General features: G+C 38.3%; 1 protein-coding gene across 1 annotated transcript; it reads right to left on the reverse strand.

The window, feature by feature from the left end:
- Positions 1-7,393: 7,393 nt before the first annotated feature.
- On the reverse strand, positions 7,394-27,432 carry LOC146489339 (katanin p80 WD40 repeat-containing subunit B1-like). Its single transcript, XM_085108178.1, has 12 exons — positions 27,261-27,432; positions 24,946-25,004; positions 22,522-22,588; positions 22,150-22,210; positions 20,959-21,020; positions 15,694-15,777; positions 15,205-15,236; positions 12,837-12,887; positions 9,809-9,907; positions 9,216-9,326; positions 8,901-8,994; positions 7,394-8,543 (listed from the first exon to the last, which is right to left on the reverse strand). The coding sequence occupies exons 1-12, from the start codon at positions 27,405-27,407 to the stop codon at positions 8,514-8,516; spliced, it is 897 nt and encodes a 298-aa protein (XP_084964304.1). The 5' UTR covers positions 27,408-27,432; the 3' UTR covers positions 7,394-8,513.
- Positions 27,433-27,529: the final 97 nt, after the last annotated feature.

Here is a 27,529-nt window from a genome sequence, read left to right on the forward strand (position 1 = left end):
AGGTACGTGGCCTATGACCTCGAATTCTTTGTTCAAGATATTTGGATGAAGGTCGACGGCTCGTTCTGTCTTGACCTGGTCAGGTTTTGGTCTCACAACGGCTACTGCATTCACGTCCTTCTCATTTTTCGGCTCACGCATAAGCTTATACATATCTTCTAGAATTGGTTCCCAGTCAGCCTGGTATTCATGGTATCCCCTGATGAACGAATCCACTTTTACAGTATTCATTGACATTTTACCCGATGAAAGCAAACAGATAGAACTTACATGAAAAGCACCGTAGCGTGAAATGGACCGAACCTTGTTATCACTACCACGCCTACTTTTGTTACACGTTTGCGTCGCACTCCTTTTCCCACGTGGTGTTAAAGCATTTCCGTTGGTTTTTAACCCTTTTTTCTTTCTCAATAACAGAAAAACCTCCTGGGAAAAAAACTGTCATGGAGTCTCCTCTCCTTTCGATAATTATTATTATTATTATTATTATTATTATTATTATTATTATTATTATTATTATTATTATTATTATTATTATTATTATTATTATTATTATTCGGATTTTACATCTTCCGTCTAAAGTCTACATCAGGAGCATTCCACAATCCAATTCTTAGGAATTTGAAGTATTTCGTTGTCTGTATTGTAAACGCAATGCATACACCACTCGGCGCCGCTCCAATTTAAGAGAGCTGTACGGCGATATCTGTCATTCATTGATTTTGTACTGTAGTTTATCACCACACTTTCGACCGATCTCTTATTACCATGTTTTACTGTACTGTGTGAGGTCTTCGTAATGTGAGGCTAAAGCACAGAAAGATGTCTTCTTTAAAGCCTTGTAAGACCTGCAAAGCCGAAACAAAGTACGTCTGTTTAATTTGTCAAGGTCCTATCTGGAACAGATTAGAGTGCTCTGTGTTTCTTCCCGAAGAGACTGTCAACTGGAAAGCTGGGATCAGTGTTTCTGCGTGTTTACCATGCAAAGAAGAAAATACACATCAAACTGACACCCCAAAGCAAACTGATACAAGCAACACCACACAGAGCAGCAGAACGAAATCTCAGCCACCTAAAACTACTAAAACAGCCTCTGCTAAAGCTTCTACTGATGGTGCCAAACCTGTCAAGGAATCGAAATCAAGAAATGCCCTAAGCTTGCAACAGAGAGTGGAATTGATAAACTATGCAAAGAATAATCCAAACGCAGGTTATCGTAAAGTTGCAGACAAATTCGGCATAGGGAGGACACAAGCCTCGAAAATTCTTGGTACCAAGCAGGAGATTCTGTCCCAGTATGAGACAAGCATGAAGCCTGGTCATCAAAAGAGGGTTCGCCCAGCAAAATACTCTAATGTGAATGACGCATTGTGGGAGTGGTACAGCCTCTGCAGACAGTCAAACATTCCCGTGTCTGGCACGATGCTACAAGAAGAAGCTCGTCTTATTGCAGAAAAGATGGAAATAAAAGGTTTTTCTGCGTCAAATGGATGGCTACAGTCCTTTAACAAGCAGCATAACCTCCAGAAAATGAACACTGCAGGCGAAGATGGTGATGTAAACGAAGAAGTACTTGAAAGCTGGAACGAGCGGGCCAGGGAGATCACAAGAGAGTACAAACCGGAAGATGTGTGGAATATGGATGAGACCGGATGCTTTTGGAAAGGTCTGCCTGACACCAGCATGAACGAAAAGGGGACGCGGTGCAGAGGAGGAAAGCAAGCTAAGCAGCGTAACACCTGGGCATTTTTTGTGAATGCAGCTGGTGAGAAAGAAGATCCGATCGTAATTGGGCGATACGCGAAGCCGAGATGTTTTGCTTCTTTGACGAATAATAAGCGCCCGTATGGTTGCTGGTACTATTCCAACAACAAGGCTTGGATGACAACTGAAGTTATGAAAGAAGTGCTGGAGAAACTAAACGCAAAATTAAAGAGAAAAGGGCGAAAGATCCTGCTTCTGATGGATAATGCTCCCTGCCACCCTCATAACCTGGCTGACACTTTTTCTAACATTGCCATCAAGTTTCTCCCTAAGAACACAACTTCAATGACGCAGCCTCTTGATGCTGGTATTATTGCCAACTGGAAAGTTAAATACAAGAAAAAACTTCTCCGCTATGTGTGCTCCAGAGTAGATGGAAAAAAGAATGCTAGTGAGATCGTCAAATCAGTTAATGTCTCCATGGCAATTGAGTGGGGAAAGCAGGCGTGGGATGAAGTGTCCTCGGACCTGATTGTCAAGTGCTTTAAGAAAACGAAGCTTTACCCCGAGGAAATAGGCGACGACGATGATTCATTTGAAGGCGAGGATGAATTGCCTTCCCTGCAACAGTTGGTACACGAGATCGACACCACGTGTGATGCCCTGACATTCATTTCGTCAGAAGACCAGATTGATGTATGCCAGGGATATATCGATGACACAAAACCCAACTGGAGGGAGGAGGTCCGGAACGATCTCTTTAATGACGAAGATGATGAAATTGAAGCTAGTCCCCGACAGAAGAAAAAGAGAGGCAGCGATGCAGCAGAAGTTGACCATGATGAATATTACGACCCGGAACTCAAGGAACCAGATGTCAAGACAGTAGGACAGGCAGTCGGGCTTGTAGAGCAGTTGAAAGACTTTGCTCAGTACTACGGACATGAAGAACTTTCTTTCACACTGAGTAAAGTCAATGACATGCTAAATGAAATCAAGCTTCGAGCTCCGAAACATCAGAAAACAATAACTGATTTTTTTTCTTCTTGAATGTTAAAAGCTTTTCCTACAAGGAAACTTAAATGAAAGTATACTGCATCTCCCTTAAAGTACACCACGGACATTTCATGGGCATTTTTGTCTTATTTACTGCGTTCCTGTTTAAAATTGTTGTCAATGAATGTAAATTGAGTGATTTTTATTGGTTTCCAGTAGACTCTTACTGCACCTCGCTAAAGGTACGCCACAGACATTTTATAGGCCTTTTTTATCGTGATTATTCCGTTGCTGTTACTCGTAATTGCTAATAAAATGTAACTTGAGTGATTATTTGCACATAAAAATGCTATTTATTGACTTCCGGGGGAGTTTAAAGGAAACCTGTGTACAGCGGACACCCTGTATATAACGGTCACTTGGCCATATCCCAAGGGTGACCGTTATATACAGGTTTGACTGTAATACTGTTTTAGATCCAGGCCTGGATCCTAAGTAAACTTCCCACGTGATGTCCTTTTTTCAAATTGTCTTTTTTGCGATACCTTTTTGGGTTATGCCTCTTTGCGTGATGCCTGTTTGCGTGTTGGTTCTTTGGGTGTTGCCTTTTAGCGCGATGCCTTTTTCTGCGTGATACCTATATGATAGTGGGTTTTTTAGTATTTCTTCCTCTTACCGTGGTCTTTCTTTTGCCAACTTTGACTCGGTATATTTCACATTTGACTTAACCCTTTTCAGTTTTAGGTTATCGAATTTTGTCATAGATATACCCTCATTAATAAAAAACGTAAAACTAAATGTAAGGCTGATCGGACAGCGAAAGAGGATAACAGTCATTGCCCAATATTTCGGTTAGACAAAACTAACCTTCTTCAAGTGCTACAAAAAGCTAAGTAAGTGGAAATAAACGGTTACAATATTTAAAATGATACTAATGAAAAGATGAAATATGACTGGTTGACAAACATTTAAAGCAGGGCCCAGTTGTTCAAAGCCCGATTAAGGTTACTGTATACTTTTAGAGGTGTCTTTCATTTTATTTCAAAATTCTTGGTATAATTTCATAGCCAGCTCCAGAAGCTTTAATTTGAAAATAAAAGGGGTTTAGGTATCTACAGTTTACAATGACTAATCATTAAAGATTCTTCGAAAGATTTTTGTCCTTCAATTTTTGACTAAGACTTTTCTTTGACATTAGCTTAAAATTAGCTTTTAAAAACCACTATAGCGAGCGAGATGAAAACCGACCTCGGTTCACTTTTAATCGTAGACTGATTAGCGTTAATCGGCTTTCGAACAAACGTGCCCAGAAACATTAATTATATGAATGTGTTTACAAAAAGTCTCCATAAAAAAAAATATAGACAGATTAAGTTTCAGCGCGTCTGTTCGTCCCATAAGGGTTTAAGAGTCTCGCCCTTGGAATTAATTAGAAATTGTTCTCTAGCTTTGCGAACGCCGTCTCTGTTAGAGTTAGTAAGTTCTAGGGAATGAGTTCTATGTCGTTGATTTTAATGACCGGGAAGAATAAAATGGTCTGAAGCGGCGGTTGGTTGATCAAATCTGTCGCTAAGATGTCGTTTAGTCTCTCCTATGTATTGTATCTTGGATCTGGAGCACTGTGTCATGTATACGACATTTAGGGAAAAAGGTGTAAAACGAGATTCCCTCAGTGATAAGAGGACACGTTTTGCATCTAAACTCCCTTTTTTCTAATTTTGGGGCCGAGGCTGAATGTTCTTATTTTTTTAACTGACATATTGGGCCATAAAATTACCCTTTTTAACTGTCCGAGCGTTGCATCAACCTCGTTCCCAAGGTCTCTCCTATTCACGTCCCTGGGACGTGAAGAGGCGAGACCCTGGGGACATTTGGTTTTATGTAGACCCCAGAGTCAGTGAGAGTGCTCCGTGCATATCCATTCACGCAAATTATAACCCACCGATTAATTTCTGATGCTTTCATTGGATGAAAGCCATCACGCGGTACAAAACTTGAACGACGGGGGGCTCCATTAGAAGTTATCGGGATACGGGACATTTGAGAAAAAATGTAGGAACATCGGATAGTAAAGGGAATAAATTAGGGATACGGGATATTGGAAAAAGATATATTGCGATATTCAACTTGAACTTTCTTCGCAATTTATTAATGTTTCAATTAATGAAGATTATATTCAAAAGAAACTTGCCAAAATAATACAAACTGAATTAACAACAATTAATGGTAATAATCTTAAAAATGGAGCGACATGCTGCTGGTTTGTACATTTTCGTCAACTTCCGGTTCCTGTTGTGGTCAACCTATTCTGAAAATCTCTTCGGGTATGGCAGGGTGCGCCAAACATCTTGAAGCCGGTCAGAGCGATCTGACAAGATTTTGATAAAAAAAAGAAGAAAGAAAATCTCACAGAAACGTACTCGGGAGAGTACTATCCTGAGGTCTAAGGTACATTTAGCGACCAGCGGGAGTCGTGTTTGGCCTGTCACTTTTTTAAAATATCCAAAACTGTCATTACTGGAAGGGATTGAAGAGCTGGGAAGAATGACTGCCCAACCCCTCTCTCACAAAGGACAACCACAAGATGTGGAAGAAAGTCATGAAGACCCAGCCAAACATCTTTTGTATTCTATGACTGAACATGTGACATTATCGTAAAAAGGAAATTTTTTTCAACAACTAGCAAAATACTCTCGCCCTGGAATAATGATCACTCATGAGTAACGGTAAGTAAAGGTCTTTGGAAGCGTAGAAACCACTGGTTTTACATGTAAAATTAAAGTGGTAGAGGTAGTTTACCATAAATCCCCTATTAAGCCCCCCCCACTCTAATAAGCCCCCCCCCCCCCCCTTTTCAGAGGAAGAAAATTATTAAGCCCCCCCCCCCCCCCTCTCTTTTAAGCCCCACTTCCTTCTTTATTCTTCACAACCAAATTACATGCAGTACATGTACGGTATAAGGGTATTCAGTTTTTAACATGTTGATTTAGCTATACCTAACCTTTTGTTTAGGTTATCATTTAACCATTTATAATTTTTGTACTTCATAAATTTCAAGGTTCATACAAGTGAATAAAAATTGAAAATAACTTGTACAAGTTCAATATCACTTAAATCTCCACATTAGACAGTTATTGCCTTGGTCAAGCGCGTAGCTAAGGTTTCGATAGGTCCGATAGGGGTGTTCGTTGAGCCCCAAATCTTCTTGCTAGGGGTGTCTGGGGGCATGCTCCCCCGGAATTTTTTGAAAATCTAGGTTCCCAGAAATCTCATTTCCTGCATTTTGAGACCCATCTTAGGCAAATCACAACTTTGTTTTACAGCAGCTTTTTAAGGTATACACATCATTTTGCCAGTATAATTGTTTCCCCTTAAACAAGAAAGTTCAATGTACATTCTGCGCCCTGTCAAGTTCTGATAGCAATTCGATCTGCTGATAGTCATACACCAAGCTGGTAAACTGCATCATTCTCGAGTGTAGGCCTTCGAACAAAGTGACTATCTCGTCAAGATTGACAGGCATATCATATTTGACATGCATTAGAACCAGGGTGGACAGCCTACCGCTCTCCCATGGTACACCTCGTGTAGTTGTTCAATCTCCACATTGCGCTTATGGAACGTTCATATTCACAAGTGAATGTTCTCAGGCGAACTTGCACGTAATTGCACGTGAAACTCAACAAGGCTTGAACTATTAAGTTTGAAGTAAATCGCATTCAGAGAATAAAACGTATCGCAAAGAATGCTTTTCTATGGCTTTTTCGGGCGAATGCGGTTTTACAGCAAAAATGAAACGGGTTTATGTCTCTACTTTTTCTTTGGTTGATGTATTCTGACCACAGGAACTTTATTTTTAAAAAGCTTTTTTTTCCGCCATTATTAATCTTCAAAGGGGGTTCGCCCTTCCCTCCTACGCGCCTGTTGGTCCAAAACAGGAAGTAGAGAAGCGTAACTCTAGTCTGTTTCTTCCTCTCTTTTTTTTTAATAAGCCACCCTCTCTTATCAAGCCCCCCCCCCCCCCTCCCTCAAACGTGCTTGATACAAAAAAGCTAAATAACGGTACCTACGATTCTGTAAGGCTATGAGTATGACTAACTTCTTTATAAGTTTCAGAACTTTTTTTGTCTTTTCAAAATCGCTTTGCAAAAAAGATTGTAAAGGCAAAAGTGACATCAGCTGAGGCCCTAACACTGTTGCGGTGGGTCCCATTGTGCAAGATGCATTGAAGGGAAAGATCCCCGAACATCTCGATGTGTTCAATTCTACAATGAGCCAAGAGCACGGTTATAATAGTCGAAATTGTTACACGCCCAAAATCAGCAGGACAAGAACAGAATGGGGCAAAAACAAAACATGATTGGGCCTTATTGCCAAGTGAGCTCAAGAGACTGATGCCGAAAATGATTTTAAACGTAAATTGAAACAGTTTTTATTCAACCATTTAAACTGTAGTTGGTATTTTTATCTTAATTTTTAGTTTTGGACGATTTTAATCACGAACTACTCAGTTTTATATTTTATAAAACAATTAACTTTAGTTAGCACCTTAGTTGTGTCACAGTTTTAAGCTGTATTTTAGTTTTATTTTTAATGTATTTTAACCTTTATTTTAGAGGACCCTCCTGAAAACCACCGTCAGGTGATTGTAGGCCTCCTCTTAAAATGTTGTTGCTATATCATTATCATCATCATCATCATCATTATTATTATTATTATTATTATTATTATTATTATTATTATTATCATTATCTGTATTGGCAGGAATTTCTTTATATGTTGGTGAGTCATTCAACATTTTGACTATTTTTTCAGCGTAGTATGTGCAGTCCATAATTACTACTGCCCCTCCTTTGGCAGCTTCAAAGATAATTATTTCAGAGTCCCCTCTCAGTTCCTTTAGGGCAAACTGTTTCTCTTTGGTTAAATAAGTGCGCCTAATAACTTTCACTTGAATTCTTGAAGTGGAAATTTTGTGAGGAAAACAAAAGACATGGTTCGCAGAGGTGGCCTGAAGTACGGCTAGCAGACCAGAATGAAGATCTTTTGTGAGAGCGCGTGGAATTGGTAATGATAGGAAACATTTGATTACCAGGATGTCTGGCCAACCAATTTTATTTCAAGCATTTACCTTTTTTATTACCAACAGACACACTTTTGACACTTTAATACATTTTTTCACAAGAAGGTTCATAGTAGTCCTTGATTTATTTACAGTGTGATCAATAAATAAATAAATAAATAAATGTAAATTAATGATAGGGTTCAATGTAGAGAGTGCGCATGAGTCTTACAAAAGAGGAGGGGGAAGTAAGTAAGTAAGTAAGAAAGTAGCTTTATTTATCCACATATCAAATAAGAGCAAAAAGCTTGTTTAAATGCAAATGTGCTTTGTAACTTAAATAAGATACTACAAATGTGGTGTTTACAATGAAAAAATAAAAATAAATAAATATAAAATCAAATTAATAAAATAAAATAAAAATAACAAATTGAATAAATAGGTAAACAAGGGGAGAAGGACAACTTCTTCCTTTTCCCCTCATACGAGCCTTGCGCACACTCCTGACATTGCACAATGTAAAACATGTTACTCAAGGATCAACTATGGAGACGAAATAAGTAGGCCATGGGAAACTTTAAATCACTCACAGACAGATTGATTGATGAATGACTACAATATTATCGGCTAACACATTTGCATCTCCATCTCCGTTTGCAACAACATTTCCAAATTCCAAATCGAGCTGGAAACAGTGGAGAGAAGAGCCACTCCGTGAAATTCCCATTTCTTTCTTTTATGTATTTATCTCTTATAAAAGGTCCAACAGTCGGGTGACGACCTGCAACAAATACACCAAACATTAGAGACTGTTTACATAAAGGGAGGGAGATCCTAGTGGTTGCACCAATGGCCGTTTTGCAAATTCTCCAGTAGTGCCTATATTGGCAAACACAAGCAAAAAGAAGGATAGGAGAAGGCTAGGTCAGATACAAGGAAAAAGCTTCATTATTTTCAATTTGTTTTTGAAATATCAAACCCACCAAAGCCAGGTCCATGTGAGGGGTCCATCCAGCAATTCAGACAGTACTCAGAGACCAATTAGAATAATCATTTCCATCATGAATTCGCTCAGCCATATAACATAATAACAATGGAGATATTGCGTTAGGAGAAAAAAAAGGGAATGTTTACTTACAATAGCTTTCTCGCCTACTCGTCCTTTCCTCTTGGATAATTTGACAATAATGGCGGAGAGGGAAACTATTGCCATGTATAAACCACTGACACTCCTATAATAAAGTAACAAAGCAAGGAATAAATCACAGTGTCATGTAAACAGCTACTTTCTAAAAAATAGCGATAACTAACCTGATGCATGCTCTGACTTTATGATAAACTAGATTCTGCAGCAAGTGTTCTAAGTACCAGAAGTTTTCTTTATTACGTTGCATTGGCATAATTTCTTTTAGCTTGTCTAAACCTAACTTCATATAAACCAATCAGAAAGTACCTGCTACATCTTTGCCATTCAGGCTCAACTCCTTTGTTTGTGGCAGTTTTCAACTGCATCCACCAGCGTTTAATCATCTCCCTAATCATGTTCAGTCCAGCAATAATATAACTGCCAAGAGAACAGCAATCACTTAAATCCTGTTCTCAATACCTCTGTAGTATGCCTGAGGGAAAATCCCCTATGTAAGCTTTTTCACTCATATGTATTGCATGCACAGTGTAATGTGCAGCCCCTCTTTTTACCTCCATTCTGTTCATTGACTGACTTCCCAGTGGGCCAACTATTAGTATATGGTATACTGCAATAGAGACCAAAGTTTGAAGTATAATTCCTTCATTTTAATTATTGTAGAGATAAAATCAGGACTAACTGATCTCCAATCTTATCAGAAATATATATAGCTTGCTTTGAATCAGGAAGCTGGTCATTTCATTTCTTCAGTGGGTTATACCAGTAATAGTTTGTACTTTGGAATAAGCAATCCTCCTAGCTAACAACTATAGCTCAAAACTAACATAATTTTGGTGGTTTCCGATACTTCACCAGACTGAGTAGATTAAACTAAACAGTTTAGTTTTACTATCACTCACTCTTCAAATTTGGAAGTGAGAAGTCTTTCAAGTGCTGGTAACATTTCCAAACAGGCTCCCATAGATAGAGCTCGCCCTTCAGGTGAAACTTCACATACTCTGCAACAACAATGTCAACAAGCAAAGCTTGGCATGTATTATGCTCACTGGTTGACAGGCGCAACACTGCTCTCTCTCAAAGACTTAATCAGAGACTCTCTTGGACCATGTGTTACAGTAGAATAACACAAAATACCGTCTCAAAAAAGTTGGATAAAGTTGCATTTTGGTAGACGTCATTCGAAGAAAAGCCATTGAAATAATTTTGAATTTTGAGGTTTCAAAGGGAACAAAACAAGAAATTGACAATTTTATGCACTGACAGATGGTAAGACTGTTTCACTAGAAGAAAAGGTATTGTTTAGAGGATATTGAAAATGTTTAATTAGCCTGTGAACAGGCTCCCAAGTGGGGTATAGGGTGAAGAAAAAAATCGGACACAGAGAGGGGCGAGAAAGAAAGGAGGGAGCCTGTGGACATTCTTTTGATACTACCATTCTGCCCCCTTGTAATTAACCTGTGACTAATATGTCAACAAGGTAATTTTAATTTATTTTATGCCAATCATTCCGCTTGTCTTGTCTTGTCTGAATGTAATATTTGGCAATGAACATTATTCATTGGGGAAATCCAGCGAGAACGAAAGCGCATAAATGTTAGGTTTTACGAAAAATTCTTAAGATGTGAAGAATTCTTAAACGCAAAAGAGTGCTGGTAGTTTCGTTTTTCAACTCTTTACGAACAAGAAATTGCTTGTTTGTCCTGGGCAACAAACTCCAAAAGATTCGCCGACCGTACAATCACCGACTGATGAATCATTATCAGCAAAGACTTCTTCATCTTGAGCGCCGATTGCAAACGCTTTGAGGCCTAAGTTAGATAGCTCATTAACCTTGTCCTTCAACATTAACACCAACGGCGTGACAATTACAACCAAACATTCAAAGTTCCATCATACATTTCTTTTAACATCCAAGGAAGCAGCTGAAAGATCAAACTCTTGTCGAAAGCAGTCCGTGAATATTCCAAAAACATCAGTCTTCTTTTTATCTACAGAATGTAGAAAAATCTTCAGTTCTTTTTAAAGCCCAACAACATTCAAACGATTCAATGTGTCAAATATTCTTTGCAAAGCTGTCAACAATCGCCTATCTAACCAATCAGAGCGTGATACCAGAATCTGGTATCACAACACAGCGGCATTCAAAGAATGGCCCACAGGCTCCCTTTCTTTCTTTCTTGCCGCATACCGCGCTTCGCTCACTTGGCTCGCCAATTTTTCTTTTCACCCTATACCCCACTTGGGAGCCTGTTCACAGGCTTGTTAAATCCTTGCATGTGATAATTTGCATAATCAGCAATGGGCGCGGGTTAGCAAATTATCACCTGTGGTGAAATTTAAAATTTGTAATTAAAAAATATCCGGAAAAATACCTTTTAAGGACGGTGCCTACTAACACCAAAGTATTTTTGTGCAGTTTATGACTATGAGGGAAAAGCAGATCTTACCAAGGGCTATTGGAATCCAAAAAGAAAATTGGGGGTAACCACGCATTTTTCAGAGATAATTAAGCATTAATATCTCTAAAAAACGTGAAAATATAAAGCAATGTATGGGATTTTTTCCTAAATTGAAGCTTAATTATCTCTGAAAAATGCATGGTTACCCCCACTTTTTTTTGAGATACCAAAAGCATTTGGTAAGTTCTACTTTCTCCGTATAGTTTTAAACCGTGCAAAAATATTCCTGTATTAGTAGGCACCACCCATAGGAAACCCGAGTATCTCGCGACGCGCAGAACGTATGCGCAGTAACAATAGTAGGCACCGTCCTTAATGAAGCGTTACTTTCTTTTTAGTCAATTTCTTGGCTCTGTTACCTTGAAATCCTGTCAGAATTCAAAATAGCTTTGACGACTTTTCTTTGATAATTGATGTCCACCAAAACATTAAAACTAGATCCAACCCTTTAGAAAGCGGTAGGTCGTGTGTAGCCTCCCTTGTGGACGCAATTTTCGCTCGTCACGCAATCCCCAACGTTCCAGTGCCAGTTCACTGCTAAGTCTTACATAAATGATTTTTTTTTTCAACATGTCTCAAGAGATTGGTTAGCACAATACACCATTTGAACACTGAGAGAATGTTAATTGCTCTGCAAATGATGATTTGAAAAGTATCCCACATTTCAAGCACAGTTCATTTCAATGTAACACGGCCCAAAACAAGTTTATTCATACACTGTCAGTAAAGTGCTTAACTCTCATCTAAACCGAATTGTACTCTTTTTGAATCACGGCTGCTTAATTCTTAATATATGCCATTTTGAATTTGACAACTCAAACTTGAAACAATTAGCCTAATTTGTTGTAATTTGCAGTAGCTATTGTGTAATGAGTCTAATAAAATCCACTTGTTGTTGTTGTCTTATGTTGTCAACTCACATACGCACTGACCGCCAACAGAGAGATTTAGAATTACGTTTACGGCAAATGGCAGACATGATCACGTGATCATGCTTATCCTTTATTTGCCCCACGCTGTTTTCAGTTAGTTAGTAAATTCCGGTAGTTTTGCTTTAGCATCAAAGCCCAGAATTATTTTGCACTATTCTTGTGTACCCATGTTTTTCAAGAAAACATAAACAGGAAATACCTCACGTTTGCCATACTGAATGTAATTCTAAAACTCTGAAAATTATCTTTTTCCATATCCAACAGCCAATATTTGATAGCACAAGTGCTTAAAATCTAATTGGCTACATGGTGTATTTGAGCTATAACAAGCTTGCTAGTTAATGGCCTATATCCCACAAGTCCCCTGTAGTTCAGTGGTAATAATCAAGGTTATGGTCCTTCTCCGGTTAGGAGAGCTCAGATTATCTTATTCCGAGTATACCTGTGTCACTGACTGTACTTCAACTTTTCACCTGTCATTTTTTCAATCAGGTATAATACATCTGTGTCTTTTAGTTAAAAATTTAAGTGTATACCTGCTGGTTAAAAATGGCATGACATCAACCAGAACAGACTCATCTTTAAGCCTGAAATTAAGTAAATTATATGATTATCAACAGGAATGTAGACGGGCATAGGGCTAATATATTCTAGCTGCTAAAACTAAGAAGGTACAAGAAATTCCACAATACTGTAACTGCAGTAAATGTTCCACTACACATCCACTCTGTAATAAATTTCAGTAAATAATGCAGAGTAGTTTGTTATAGCTTCTACTTAGTTACATATGATTTCATAAACATGTTTCAAGACGGTTTTCTTTCTTCACAAGGCTCAGAGGAAGACCATTGGTTTTAATGGTGTGAGATTGTATTTAATTAAGGATATGATGATAAGTATTTTTTTTGCGATTAAACACCACTTCAAAAAGTTTAAAAATTATTACTTTTACAAAATAGCATACGTAGCAGCTACCACTAAAGTCAAAAAGTAGAATTAGTCAATTACATGTCATTTCAGAAATAAATGTCAATTATTTTCTCCAGAAAACTCTGATTCGTTTGTGACAATTCACAGAGACTAGAAATGGCTTTCACTCTTTTCACAAGGGCTTTGCCAGCAGATGACAAACTTCTTTGCAACTAATTTGCCATGGTCTTTGGATCAGTCATGTGACTTAAAGACCGTGGGGAGGTCGTAACTGCCATCCCTGTTTGAATCAGGTTTCCTTTGTCTGATGTAGATGGCCTGTTTCACCTTTTATCTGAAATCAACTACAGTCGACTCCCGATAATTCGAACCTTCAAGGGAAATTGAAAAAGGTTCGAGTTATCGGGAGTTCGAGTTATTGAGGGTACAAGTATATAGAAAATGACCTGAAAGGAAAGAAAAATTGGTTCGAATTAGCGCGAGGTTCGAGATAGCGAGGGTTTGAGTTATCGGGAGTCGACTGTAGTCCAATCATCACAAACAAACAGGAGGTGTGTTACGGTGACCATGAAAGAAGACAGAGAACGAGAACACAAACATGTTAGGAGGCCTCTCAAACTCCTTTGTAACACCTGGAGGGAAAAGAAGAAACATCCCCCTGTAGGCCTTCCCTAAACCAACAAATTGATAGAAAACTTGTCTCACATCTTAAAGAAGTACAGGGTTCCACCGACAACAGGCTGTACAACATGCGAAAGTCCCTGCTGATCATGATCCACCCTAAAGATAAGAAAAAGACAGACTAGGCCGCAGAAGTCGTATATGACATAGACTGTGACACCTGCAAACCGTACACAGCCCACTTCCACCATCTCAAAACATCTGGACAATAGAGGACAAGATGTAAAATGGGAAAACAGAAGCATTTCAGACAAGAAGTTGGTTGACTTTAGACAAAAGGTGAAAGGTGAAAGCAGCCATCCACATCAGAGAAGTAAAACTGATTTAAACAGGAATAGGTGTATAGTTTGTCACATGATCCAGATTCATTCATGGCAAATTAGCTTTGAAGAAATTTATTCATTCAGCCGATGAAGCCCTTGTGATAAGAGTGAAAACTTCAGAATGTGCTTATTTATAATAAATTATTACAATTTCTAATCTCTGTAAAAGTAAATTGACACAAATGAATATATCACATCTATGTTCAGTATTCTGGAAATAGGTGAGAGTCAAGATTGGGAAAAAATACACTATTAAGCCTGTAGATGATCTCTCTACCAATAAAATTGTCGTACTGGTATTTTCAATTAATGTGCTGTGATTCTTTAGCGTTTTGGAAGACAAGCCTACCATCTTCCAGTTCATCTAGAAAACCAGTTGTACATGATTGAAAGTGAATGGTAGGCTTCAAAATGCTTAGTTGTTTGTTTGATTTTTACTCCATATGTGGATTGGAGCTACAGTGTGTAAGTGAGTGTTTGGGCACCAAAAAATGCATTAAACTTGTGAATACATCCTGGTGCAAATATCTGAAAATGAGCACTCATAAAATTACAATATTTAACATGGTTTGAAGGTTAATAACTTGAATGACTTGCATCATTTTCGTTTTAGATGCTTACTTTTACTCATAATTACCAAATGGTGGTCAGAATTTTGCAAAGACATCTTCTTGCTGAGGATATGTCTATAATTATTATCACTAAAGCCAAGCCCTACAAGAAATCGATGATGGAATTGTACATGTAGGTACACCAGCAAACCATAAGGGAAACCTGAAACCTGTGGAAACCTTGTCCACAAAGAACTATTATCTATAATATTTCCAATGCTGTAAGTGGGCTGAGTAGTAACACTCCTGCACTGTGCCTACTTTGTGTAACAGAAGGAAATAATATTCCTTGGGTTTAAATTCCACCCAGCCTTATCTTCAAATCGAATAAAAAAATAATATAACCAGTAATGGCTTACCTCAGGAGATACTCAATCAAAGCATTTGTATCCTGTTTTAAGAGAACACAAGGAGCAGTGAAAATCTTCATCACAGCAAAACCAATACATCTTAGTTGTTCAATTGTCAGTAAATGTGAATGTTGTGCCACTAGCACAAATGACACAAATGATGGATCACAGAATTAATTCTGTAGTGTATGTTAAAGTGCTAAGATGGACTTGTAAATATCCTACTGTCCTACTAGTCCTAGTAAGGAAATGGGAGACCACATGAGGCAAAGAAAACAATCTTTAACCTCTGTCTGTTGCTATACTGACAGCGCTATGAGGCCAGATGGTGGTAATTACCACCAAAATGGTAATGCATGTCCTTAACTAGATATAAGCCTATGGTTTGCTCTTATGTATTTTTTACATAGTTTTGATATATAAGAGAACATGACAATAACTTGGAAGTTGTCACTGGTTTTTAACAGTACATATAAAAGAAATAATTTTTAAATTTACCTTATGCCAGAGTGTTTGTGCAGCTCGTAATCTGAGTAGTCTTGTTTGTAGGACAGTGATCATGGTTCCATGACCTTTTGTAATCTAAATTTCAAGGGTAAGAATAATTTGCATCATGAAGTAGATGTGATGGTTGATTTTAAGCCTAGTAACTAAATGAGAGCGATGTACTATTCAGTGAAACAGGCATACTCGGAAAAAGAAAATCCAAGTTCTCCTAACAGGAGTCGAACCTATGACCTTCCGATTACTAGTTTGGATGCTTTAACACTGAGCAACTGGAGACATGAGACAAACATCCTGCATACTGCCAATTTGAATGTCGATGGTGGCAATGTCTAGCAATGTAAATATATGAAACATATATTGTGTGGTTCCAGAAAATATCCATACCCCCACCACGGAGGGAATTGGAAATTCCAGAGGGGTGGGGGGGTCAATGGCCCAGGAAATTCCAGAGAGGAGGAGGGGTGAATGGTTGGATAAGTTTCCAGAGGGTCAACTTCATGTTCATGTCAGACATAAATGTTCAAAATTGTAACTTACCAACTTTGTAACTTCGTAGATCTTTCTTGAAGACATTACTTTGTTTAACTGTTTTAAAGAAACCCTTGTTACATTAAAAACATGTTTCCCTTCTCCGAAAAGCCTTTGTAAGCGAAGTACTCCAACTGAGACAAGAAATCTATGTCTGCGTTGCATGACGATCAGTTATTATAAAACTGTTGTTTGTGAATCTTTCTTGCGTAGAAAAATATTGTTCATTGGCAACAATTGAATTTGTATCAATGTTTAAAAGGGAAAATTTTGTATGGCTATAAAGTGAAAGCCCCAAATTTACATAAAACATTGAAATATTTGTTTGTTATTTTTGTATGCTGTGTAGAGTTACGGGCAAAGGTCAATTCCCGGGGTCAATTACAACTAGTTTGTCAAAAGACTCAAAACTGATCCATGTTAAAACTTATTTTGTCCAAAGTATTTCAACTCAAAGTCCAAAACTTTTAACTGAATTTCTAGGCCAAAATTGAACAAAATAGAGCCAATTCGACATTCTTTTAATGCGTTATTGATTTCATACAAAATTTGCATAAGAACGTGAACATGCTAATTTCGTTTTGCTGCTCCATTTCGTCTGCGGTTTCAAGTTACGATCTGAAAGCTCTATTTGTCTCCCTGCCCTGCTAATGCTTATTTTGTCCATGCTATTCTGATTCAATAGGAAAACTATTGACTAAAATAACTAGACTGAATGATTACCAGGAGAAAAATCGATTAAGTAGAACTAAAGCGATAATCTTTTTGATCTCCTAAAATTTGCATAGGATCGTAAACATGACATATGCAAATTAAATGAAAACACATTTTTGCATTGCCGGACTTATTCCAACAATTAAGATTTAAAATCTTCAGCGAAGCTAATGGTAAAGTTTGATGTCAATGACCACAGGTAAATATAAAACACAACAATTATTTCAGTATCAAGAGCTTTTTGGCAAACTCTACCCGTGAAATTAAACGGCGCGCGCGCTCTTCGATAACGCATATTTTGTCCTCGTGTAGGCAGTTCTTGATATTTCTGAAAAGTTCACATCAAACTGATTTTTGAGGCGTTCTTTTAAAATAAAACTTTTCCAGAGGGTGTGGGGGGTGTATTCTGTTTTTAAGGAATTTCCGAAGGGGTGGGGGGGGGGGTGGGGGGTTAAAAAAATACCTCGAAAATGGAAAATCCTGGGGGGTGAGGGGGTCCTATGTGAAATTCCCTCCGTGGTGGGGGTATGGATATTTTCTGGAACCACACATTTTGAACTGCTGATGAAAGAGGATCTTTCTTCTATTTAAACAACAGATACTGCCACTCAACTAACTAAATGCTATTAACACCAAAGTATAAGAAATTACTAAGCAGGGTAAATATCCCAAAGAAAGCGATGTGATCTGGACACCTGGTTGGTAATAGCCACGTCGAATAAAAGATCCAGAGTGAGGGGTGAAATATACCACACTTGCACACTTCAGAAGATACTAGATTAAGCCACATCAACCACATCATTGACAGGGATTTTACTGGGACATGGATACTGGCACCCATTTACTCTGAATATGAATATATTAAAAGCCAAACTAAGACAAATTAATGTGTGGTGCCCATCTATTCACCATCAAGAACCCTCCTCCCACAAAAATTAATGAACTTGGCAAAAGAAACTAATTTATTGTGGGTGTAAAGCACCTGAAATTCATTTTGGGAAGATTTTTGGTTTTTCTTATCTTCTGGGGAAAATGAGGCTAGGTTTCTCCAAGTGAACAAAAAAAAAAACCTCCCCTATTCAACCATATTTTTAACAAATGAACCACCATCATTGAAGTGTTCAACTTTACTTCCACTAAGGTGCTGTTTCTGACTGAATGCTGCTTGTTGGGCCTTGATCTAATTTTTCCCCTGCAGCAACAAGTAAAGTGTCCATATTTGTCACATTTAGCAAATATTTCCTCCCATTTACTGCACTGATCAGGTCACAAGCAAAATGACTATCTTTGCCACAGACGACAGTTGAAGCAAATGTTACCACTTCCTTGTTTTGTTCCAACTGTATTAGTGCTGATGTCAGTGTCTTGACTGGGACTGACCATTTGAATAGCCTGCTCACGAGCAGACTCCCACAAGCGCACTTTATCCATGGCATCTCCTGAAGACACATTCTTGACTTCAATCAAGTTTTTCCACTTGATACTGGGCAACTTCTCAATAACCTGATGATCATGCAGACTATCCTCCAGAGTCCCAAAGTTGCAATGGTGAGCTTGTTTACGTAAATGCACCATAAACTTGTCCGCAATTTCTCCCCATCGAATTGCCATGTGTCAAAACATGTGTTGTTAGAACGGGACATTGTTCTCTGTGAGAAAATGCACATCTGGCTTTTGAATACAAATTTTATACTCATTGTCAGTTGTTGCAGAGGTTGGGCTGAAATCTTCAAGGTTTTCATAAATTAAGGTCCTGTACATTTAAACCAGATAAGTGTAGCAGTTGCAACTTCTTTCAGCCCGTTTTTTTTTTCATTGACATAATACTGGCACCCTCTTTTCCACTGTTTCATATCTTGGCCACATATGAAGCCGAACCTAAAAAGTCCAGGGGTGACAAAGCCCTTCTTATTATATTTTTAACAAAGTTGTCACCAATTTCATAGTGCAGTAACCACTACAAAGGGTTAAAATTCATCACACTTTAAAGCAACATGTTCGCCTCACACAAAGTCAATGCTCAGTTACACATGCTTGCTCCATCAAGTGGCTTACACCATTGCCCACACTAGGCCTTGTAAAGCACTCAAAATATCAATGACCATCCATACTTCAAAGGCCAATCTCTCTCCCCTAATGCGAGCTAGGGCTGCCTGTGGGGGAAAAATCACTAAGATTATTCGGCACTATCTTGCAGAGCAAGACATCAGGAATTTGTATCTACAGTTCCCACCTGACCAAACCAATCTATTCAAAATGCAACAACAATTTGACACACAGCAAGCTCAAGTAAAGGTCCTTAATGCTGGCATAAAACCAGAAATTATTCAAATATGACAAGGTTAACAACATCCAACTTCTAAATGAAGTGAAAGAGAGAGGAAATGGCATTTTGTTCATCATGAAAATATAGTTTGGTCTGGCAGATAACTTTCATGCCAACTTCGAATTTGAACCCACTTGGCAAAACTGTCAGAGTCTTCAAGTATGAATCCACGTATGTTATTCTACTAATTCAACCCGAACAGCATGATGCCGTAAATCAATATTAATAGTTGCTGCACTTCATCGGAATGTGGCAAAATAAGAAAGACGACAAAGAGATTAACAAACTTTCACCATGCTGAACATTTTCTTCCACCTTTAATGGGCAATTCATGTAATTTCTCTTGCTCGGCCCAACCAGTAGATCACTGTGAAGATGTCAATGACATATGAAAACTTAGTTTGACCCATTGTTGAGCTCCAGTTGACCTTTTGGCAAAGTGGGTCAAGTGAACTTCTCTGAAATGTGGATGAAAAAGAGCTTTTCCTGGGTGAACTCACTAACATCGGCACCAGTAGCAACCCAGTACCCTAAGCCGTTGCAAGGAAGTGAGAACCTTTCTGGGCATGGTGAATCAACTAAGTAAATTCTCTGAGCATCTTGTTTACAAAAAGAGAGAGCATCAGAGACCTTCTGCACAAAGGAAACCAGTGGGCACGGGGAAGTGAGCAATAAAAAGAATTTGAGCAAATCAAACCTGACCTCATACAAGTGTTGATATCTGCAGATTAAAAAAGGTCTAGCTCTTCCATAGACATGTGGAAGATCATGGGAGTGCCATGTGGGAAAGTCAATCGCCATAGAAACAGATCAGAAACCCCTCAAATTGTTGTTGAGTGCTCACACACTTGACCAAAAAGTCCAGAGGTTTAGGATGCAACTAATGAGTTTCCATTTCAGACATTGTGCATGTCCCTGAAAGGAAGATGTATGTTGTCTAAAACCAAGCAGCCCAGCCTATCATTGACAATGAAAAATTAATCACATCAGGAGCCTAATCTCTCATCACTACCTGACTTACACTCAAGTCTTCAGCTGATCAGGGAAGCACAAATCAAAGAAGATCTAATCTGCAGATAGAACAAAGTGTATTGCTGTGAGGGATGACCAGACAAGCATTGGTTTAAAAGATGTGATGAAGTCTTGAAAGCAGGGGCAAACTGTCACTTGTACAGAACATCTCGCTGAAAGCATTCAGGAACAAAATCTAATCCTCCATTTAACTTGCGACCTCAAATAAAATCCACGAAGGACACCAAGGGATCACTAAATGGTGTAAGAGAGGTAAGAACTCTGTTTGGTGGCTAGGACTCAGTAAAGAAATTCAGGAATTGGTGCAACAGTGGAGAAAATAAGCCCTGCATAAACTGTACAAACCTGAACCAGTCATTGTGACATTGAATGGTTTCCTGGAAAATAAGGATCCTCACATGTGTGAAAGAAAAAGTAGAGCTAGGGGATGGGAGTTTAAAAAGAACTTTTTTTTTTTTTTTGGGGGGGGGGGGGGCCCATTTGCGAGGCGGGGGGGGGGGAGGATTATTACATTAGCGATATTTACATATAGTCAAAGCTCTCTGTGCAACCAGCCCTCTTAAAGTTAAAGCCACTATTTATTTTTAATGTGTATTTCACACTCAAAGCCTTGAAAGAAATATTAAGCGATAACTTATAATAAAATTACTGAATACCTCTTGAGCCTCGTTTTGAGGTTGTAAACAGCATAGGCTTTGACTTTTGACAACTGTAACCCCTAAAAAAACAAGGTCATCATAAAAAAAAAAAAGAAGAAGAAAAGATATATGTTCAGTACAACACTGTAACAAAGTAACTAACTGCATAAAATGGTCTTGCTGTAAAAGACACCTTCAGGACCATAATAATTTAATAATTTATTATTAAATTGCTGTCCAAAACAGAGAGACTGGAGCATTTGTTATTAATACTAAAGTGTGTTTTTCTTTTTTGGGACTCCCGTGCATAATATTAGGGTGCTGGTAATACCAAGCTAGTTGTGTCCAGACTGACTTCACTGGAAATGCCTGTTGGTGTACAGCAAAGGCCACCTGGCTAAATTAAGTATAATTTTGTTGCCGAAGCTGCTTCAAAAACAAATGTGTAATCTAGTTTATCTACCTACAACATAAATTAATTAATTCTTTTGAATTCAATCACATTCTTGGAAGAAAGATAGTGTCCTTATTCATGGTAGGTAGTGAATGGTGTTTTCATAATCTACAACATTTCCTTTCCCTAGTCAAGTCATTACAGAGGAAAAGCAAATGCATCAGGACATTGCAATGTTTCCATGCTGTACCTCCTGTTTTACATGTACATGTGTACAGTACAGTCATTTACATGTTCAAAGCAATGTTGAAAATTAGGGAAACCTTATGAAAGAACTTATAACAAATTATTATTCAAAAATTATTTAAAAAAAGGTGCTGGGGAGAATATTTGCTACTGGATATCCTGTCGCAAAGAATAAATATCTGAAAACTTCTTAGAATAGTGAGGATGAAGATGTGGCAAAACTCACTGGAGTAACACAAAGGCAAATGAGAATGGAAAAACTATCAGAGACAATAATATTGAAAACAATGTGTACACACCATGCAGCAAAAATTGAATCAGAAGATTTCTCATTGAAACACTTTGCACATACATGTAATTTATACAGTTTCTTAATAATGCATTAGGAAATTATCAATAAACTTAGGAAGTAACCAGACAAGATGCAGACAACGGATCTTGATTTTTTCAACACTTCAGCGAAGGTCTAAAAATGACTGTACGCAGATACAAAGTAGCTCATAAATTCTCATCGTACTAGTTTGCCATGCATAATAGGAGGGATTAAATTCCCAAACTTAGCCAAGTACCTTTCTTTGGTAAAATTACTTGAGCATGCAAATCTTCTTGAGAATGTCTCATGAGGGAAATCTAGTAACAAAAATAACAATTCAGTTACATATATGTATACCTGTAACATCTAAACACAACAATATTATTATGGTCAGAAGAATTTAAAAAACAACATAAAAAATACAAACAAATAAATAAAGGAATGTTGCTGAACAGGAATCATCTCTTTTGTTGAATGCAAAATGTTGGATATTATAAAGGTACAGCTGTAACATATGGATGCCTGTTATTAAACAGTACATTGCACAAATTGTATGTATATTAAGCTGATGTACTGGGCTATAGTTACCATAACACCATAATAGACAAAGTTTTACAAAAAGACTCACCTTCTTGCATCTTGATAACTGGTTGATATCTTTGTCTTGTAATGGATTCCTAACAATGGGCTCTTTCCTAGTAAACAAAACAATAATTGAATGAAAGTCAGTTGAGACAAGAACAGCCCTTGTGACACGTAAGCAAAATTAATACTTAAGTTTAATTACCAGGGGGTAGATTCCAGTTCAGAAAGCCCCCCTTAGATGTATACTAAGCACTGATTCCTTACAATAGGTTATTATTGTTAGTAAGACTAAAAATAGTTAAGATACATCCTAACTTTTAAGTCAGGTTTCTTATGCTATTGTTGTCATGTTTTCAGCTTCCTGTGACTTTTTAATTTTTATTGCCAGTAACATTGACTCTGAAAAGCATCATTGGGTCAAGCCAATGAAGTATGTATGCATGTTACTAGCCCCTGTAATTATGTATTCAATCAATATATATATAAAAAAAAAACCAGCCCCTGATATTGAGAATTATTCAACATTAATGTTACCTGACTGCATTAAAAAAACACCAGCCCCTGATATTGAAAATTATTCAACATTAATGTTACCTGACTGTATTTAAAGAAATTTCCTCCTATAATAAAGGTGTTTGTTTGAGAATATGGATGTTTAGTTCTATCAATAGAGCTGCTTGAGATTTGACTGTTAGCATTTTGCACCTCAAGGCTTGTTTAAATGGTCTCAACCGTTGTTGAACCAAATGTTGGGGGCATTTGAACAGGTCATTCAACATTGTTGAAAGTGCAGTAAAGTGTTAAAAGCTAGTTGAAAGTGTGTTGAATCAAATTTAAATTGGTTTAAACTTTCATTCAACATTGATTCAACATTTTCTTTGTTATTGAAAATTTTGACTGGCGTTGAAACTCTGTCATCCCACAGGCGGCCCAAGCTCAAGTTGTGAGTTGTGGTGATCATCTTGCGTAATAACCGTCACGGTGCAAATTTGAGAGTTTGTATGGGAATATTTACGATCGGGTTTAGGAGGTAAAAATTCCGAAAATTTCTGAATAAAAATTACATACCTTGTTTATACGGTGTACTGTTTGTTGTTTCTCTGTCTCCTTTTGCTGATTGGAGGTCATTTTAGCGAGTTATCGTTTCCCGGGTTTCACACTCCTAAGAGAAGGGCAAGGCATCACAGTCCGTTTCGGAGCGCCCCTTCCGAGAAGCGAAAAATCCCACCTCAAAATGATCGAGCAGCCACAAATCCAACGCAGAATTCCAGCACAAATGTCCCAGTTTCATTTGAGATAAACAGCAACGCAATCCGGGCCCTGCAGCCGACGTCAAGCCACAGTTTAGTTCCAATAATCCCAGATCTCAACAGTGTAAATGCCTGTGTACACATTCACCACGACACACGACCGTTGAAAACACAATTTTTGTTTTGAATCCCGGGTGCCCTCGGGTCAAATCGACAGGAGACCATTGTCTCAATCACTCATTCAACTGATTCAAATTCGCGCCTGTCGATTAGACCATTGTCTCAATCAATCATTCAACTGGTTCAAATTTGTGCCTGTCGATTTGACCCGAGGGCAGCCGGGATTCAAAACAAAAATTGTGTTTTCAATGGCCGTGTGTCGTGGTGAATGTGTACACAGGCATTTACACTGTTGAGATCTGGGATTATTGGAACTAAACTGCCGCTTGGCATCGGCTGCAGGGGCCGGATTGCGTTGCTATTTATCTCAAATGAAACTGGGACATTTGTGCTGGGATTCTGCGTTGGATTTGTGGCTGCTCGATCATTTTGAGGTGGGATTTTTCGTTTCTCGGAAGGGGCGCTCCGAAACGGACTGTGATGCCTTGCCCTTCTCTTAGGAGTGTGAAACCCGGGAAACGATAACTCGCTAAAATGACCTCCAATCAGCAAAAGGAGACAGAGAAACAACAAACAGTACACCGTATAAACAAGGTATGTAATTTTTATTCAGAAATTTTCGGAATTTTTACCTCCTAAACCTGATCGTAAATATTCCCATACAAACTCTCAAATTTGCACCGTGACGGTTATTACGCAAGATGATCACCACAACTCACAGCTTGAGCTTGGGCCGCCTGTGGTCATCCAAATCCAACCTTTCCCCCAACATCCGTTCAACTGTTGCTGAACAAATGTTGGGCAAATGTTGAAACCGTTTAAATCGGCCTTTGGCCTTCCGTAAGAGCAATAACATCAGCCCTTGAATCTCTTTATGGTAACCAAATTATCAACTCTGTCAATAAAACCAACCATTTGTTTCCACTTCCCACCCATGCAGCACCATATTTTATTTAGAAACTATTTAACCTAATATTCTGTTTCAGAAAATAATGTACATTAATGTGTATCTGGGTACACCAGCAGAATTTGGCAGCTACTGACAAAGTAGTCGATCTAATCTGACCAAACCTAACTATTTTGTTATTTTGACCTACCCCTCTGAAGTCGTTTTCCTCATAGCTTCTGATAATTGAGGATCACCTTCGACTACATCCTTCCAGACAAACAAAATCATGAAATGGATGGCAAATTAATATAATTCCCATTTTATGAAAAAATATTTTTAGTTTGTACACATACAAAGAAACAAGAAGAAGAAGACAAGTCAATTTTAATGTTTAACAAATTGTACAGTGAAACCCGAATAATACGGACACCAAGGGGACATGCCAAAGTGTCTGTATAATCCGGGTGTCGATATTAAGCAGGCTTTCAGAAAAACATGGAAAAACGTCAAGGACAACACATGTCACTGAAGCAGACATTTTAACGGCAACAAGACGTTGTCAAATTTCTCAACTATAACTGTAACAACTTCAAACTAAAGAATTAACCTTAAGCTCATTTATCATGGTCTTGGACTAAAACTACTTTACTGTTCTTGAAACATGACAACGGAGTCGAAGACTCAAGTCCTATCAGAGCAGAGGCTGATGCTGAATTAGCAGCAAGCAGAGGATGTTAAAGAGGGACTGAAGACTACAAGCAATGCCTTTCATCAAAAGGCCAAGGAAGTGAAATTCTTGCACATAAAACTTCTTCAAGGACTTCAGCACAAGCCGGGTAAAACAGCAAAAGAAAGGGAGACTGATTAAGCATATCATGCTATTTTGCTACTATTTTTAGAAAATAAAATCGTATTAACCTGTAGAAATCTGTCATTATTTGAACAGGGTACAATGTCTACAATAATAATTATTAGCACATAATTGTGACAATTAAAATAGACAGTGCGCAGAAAACCAGCGTCCGTAAAGCGGGGTTGACAATGTATGAGAGTTTGTCACTCGGGACACAGAAAAGTGTCTGTTGTCTGTATTAACATTTACTGAAGTCCGTATTAAGCGGGTGTCCATAGAGCTGGGTTTATTCTGTACAATGTACCAGACAAAAAAAAACTCTGAATAACTATTCGCTGACCTTGACCCCTCTTTTTAAATTTCATTTGCATGATTATACATCAACCAACTCAAGCAATGCCCCTGGGCAATAGCATTTAGCACCTACGACACAAATGGAGATTGAGTGCTCAGGAGCCAGGGGGCTGGTACCATCATCCCAAACCCAGGTAGATAGAACACCCCATAAGCCTGCCCTTTCGGTTTCCACAACCCAGCCCCAGCCCCAGCCCTACCACCCATCACACTAAGACTAGACTGTTGACTCTTGTCAACAGTGACAAGCCCTCGTGGTTCTTGCAACCTTCAACTTCACAGGTCTGAAAAGAACTGAGAGAGGTAGAATGCGGCACACCACTCTTCTTTAGTTTTCCAAATACTAAAGTACATATAGACAGAGAAACAGGGGGGAAATGACCACTATGCCTCCTGTGAATTTTAATAGATTGTTTTGTCACAAGTTTTGGTTGGGATTTCTTACAGTACTTTACATTGGTTGGTGGCATGGTCATGTTGACAACTGCTGTAATGGGGTGCAAGGCAAGAAACTCAGAGTTTGTTTTTGTGAGTATACACTCCACTCAAATGTATTAATAGGGTAAAATGAAAACTTTTTTTGGCCAAAATGTTTGACATTTAACAAATCGAAGGCAGTTTTCTATGGTCTATATATACTCTTACAGACCATAAAATGATCTCAAAAAATGTTCAAAACTCAAGTGGAACCATGAGCCGCAGACAAGTGGTTTCACTGCCAAGTTTTTGACAGTTTATGGCGTCATTTTATTATCTTTAAGAGTATACTACCATAGCAAACTGTGATAAATTTGGTTTTTTTTTTACAATAACATGGAAAAAGTACGAGCAGGATTGGCTTCGCTTTTAATTGAGAAAGCGTACGCCTTATATTCTGACTTCATTTTTATTGTCTGTTTTCTTATAGATAATAGCTATGAGCCAATCTGCACATGGGAATTTTGACAGTTATTATAAAAACATCAATGCCACAAAGAGCGTCAGGCTTTTATGAAAGTCAAAAAAGCTTTCTTGTGGCGTCCCAGTGCATGAGACTCATTGAAAAATACAGTAAACACCCACATAAAAGAACAAGTGGATTAAGAACCTCCAGGCTTTACAGTCATACTATAAGCGTAATCTTATATCGTTTCTTGGATTTCTCTAAAAGCGGTGCGGATAAACATTTCTTTTTTTTTCTGAGGAACACCCGCGAAGGTTTGGAATGACTTTAACTTAGTGAAATAGCTGATTTATGATAACCAAAAACGCTCGAACAAAGGAAATGACTTTGTTCGAAGCGAAACGAAGCCACTTTGCTTGCGGTTACCACCTACCTTGACTCCAGACGAGGCACGAACTGCCTTCTTGACTTTAAAATGACCAAAATGATTATCATCCGTCCACCTGTACCGCGACTGAGCCCAATCATAGTAAAAGAAACCAACCTTGCAACCGCCTTCCCCTTCGTTTCGTTCTGCCATTTTTGAAAATCGGAGGGCAGTAGCGCTAATGTCTAAATATGGTGATCGACCACGACCAATCAAAATACCGGATCAAAACCCAGTACTCAAGTGACATGGGCCGCAGGGGGACCCGCATGGGG

Source organism: Pavona decussata, unplaced genomic scaffold (genome assembly GCF_977016875.1).
Source record: "Pavona decussata unplaced genomic scaffold, jaPavDecu1.1 SCAFFOLD_6, whole genome shotgun sequence".
Taxonomy (NCBI): domain Eukaryota; kingdom Metazoa; phylum Cnidaria; class Anthozoa; order Scleractinia; family Agariciidae; genus Pavona; species Pavona decussata.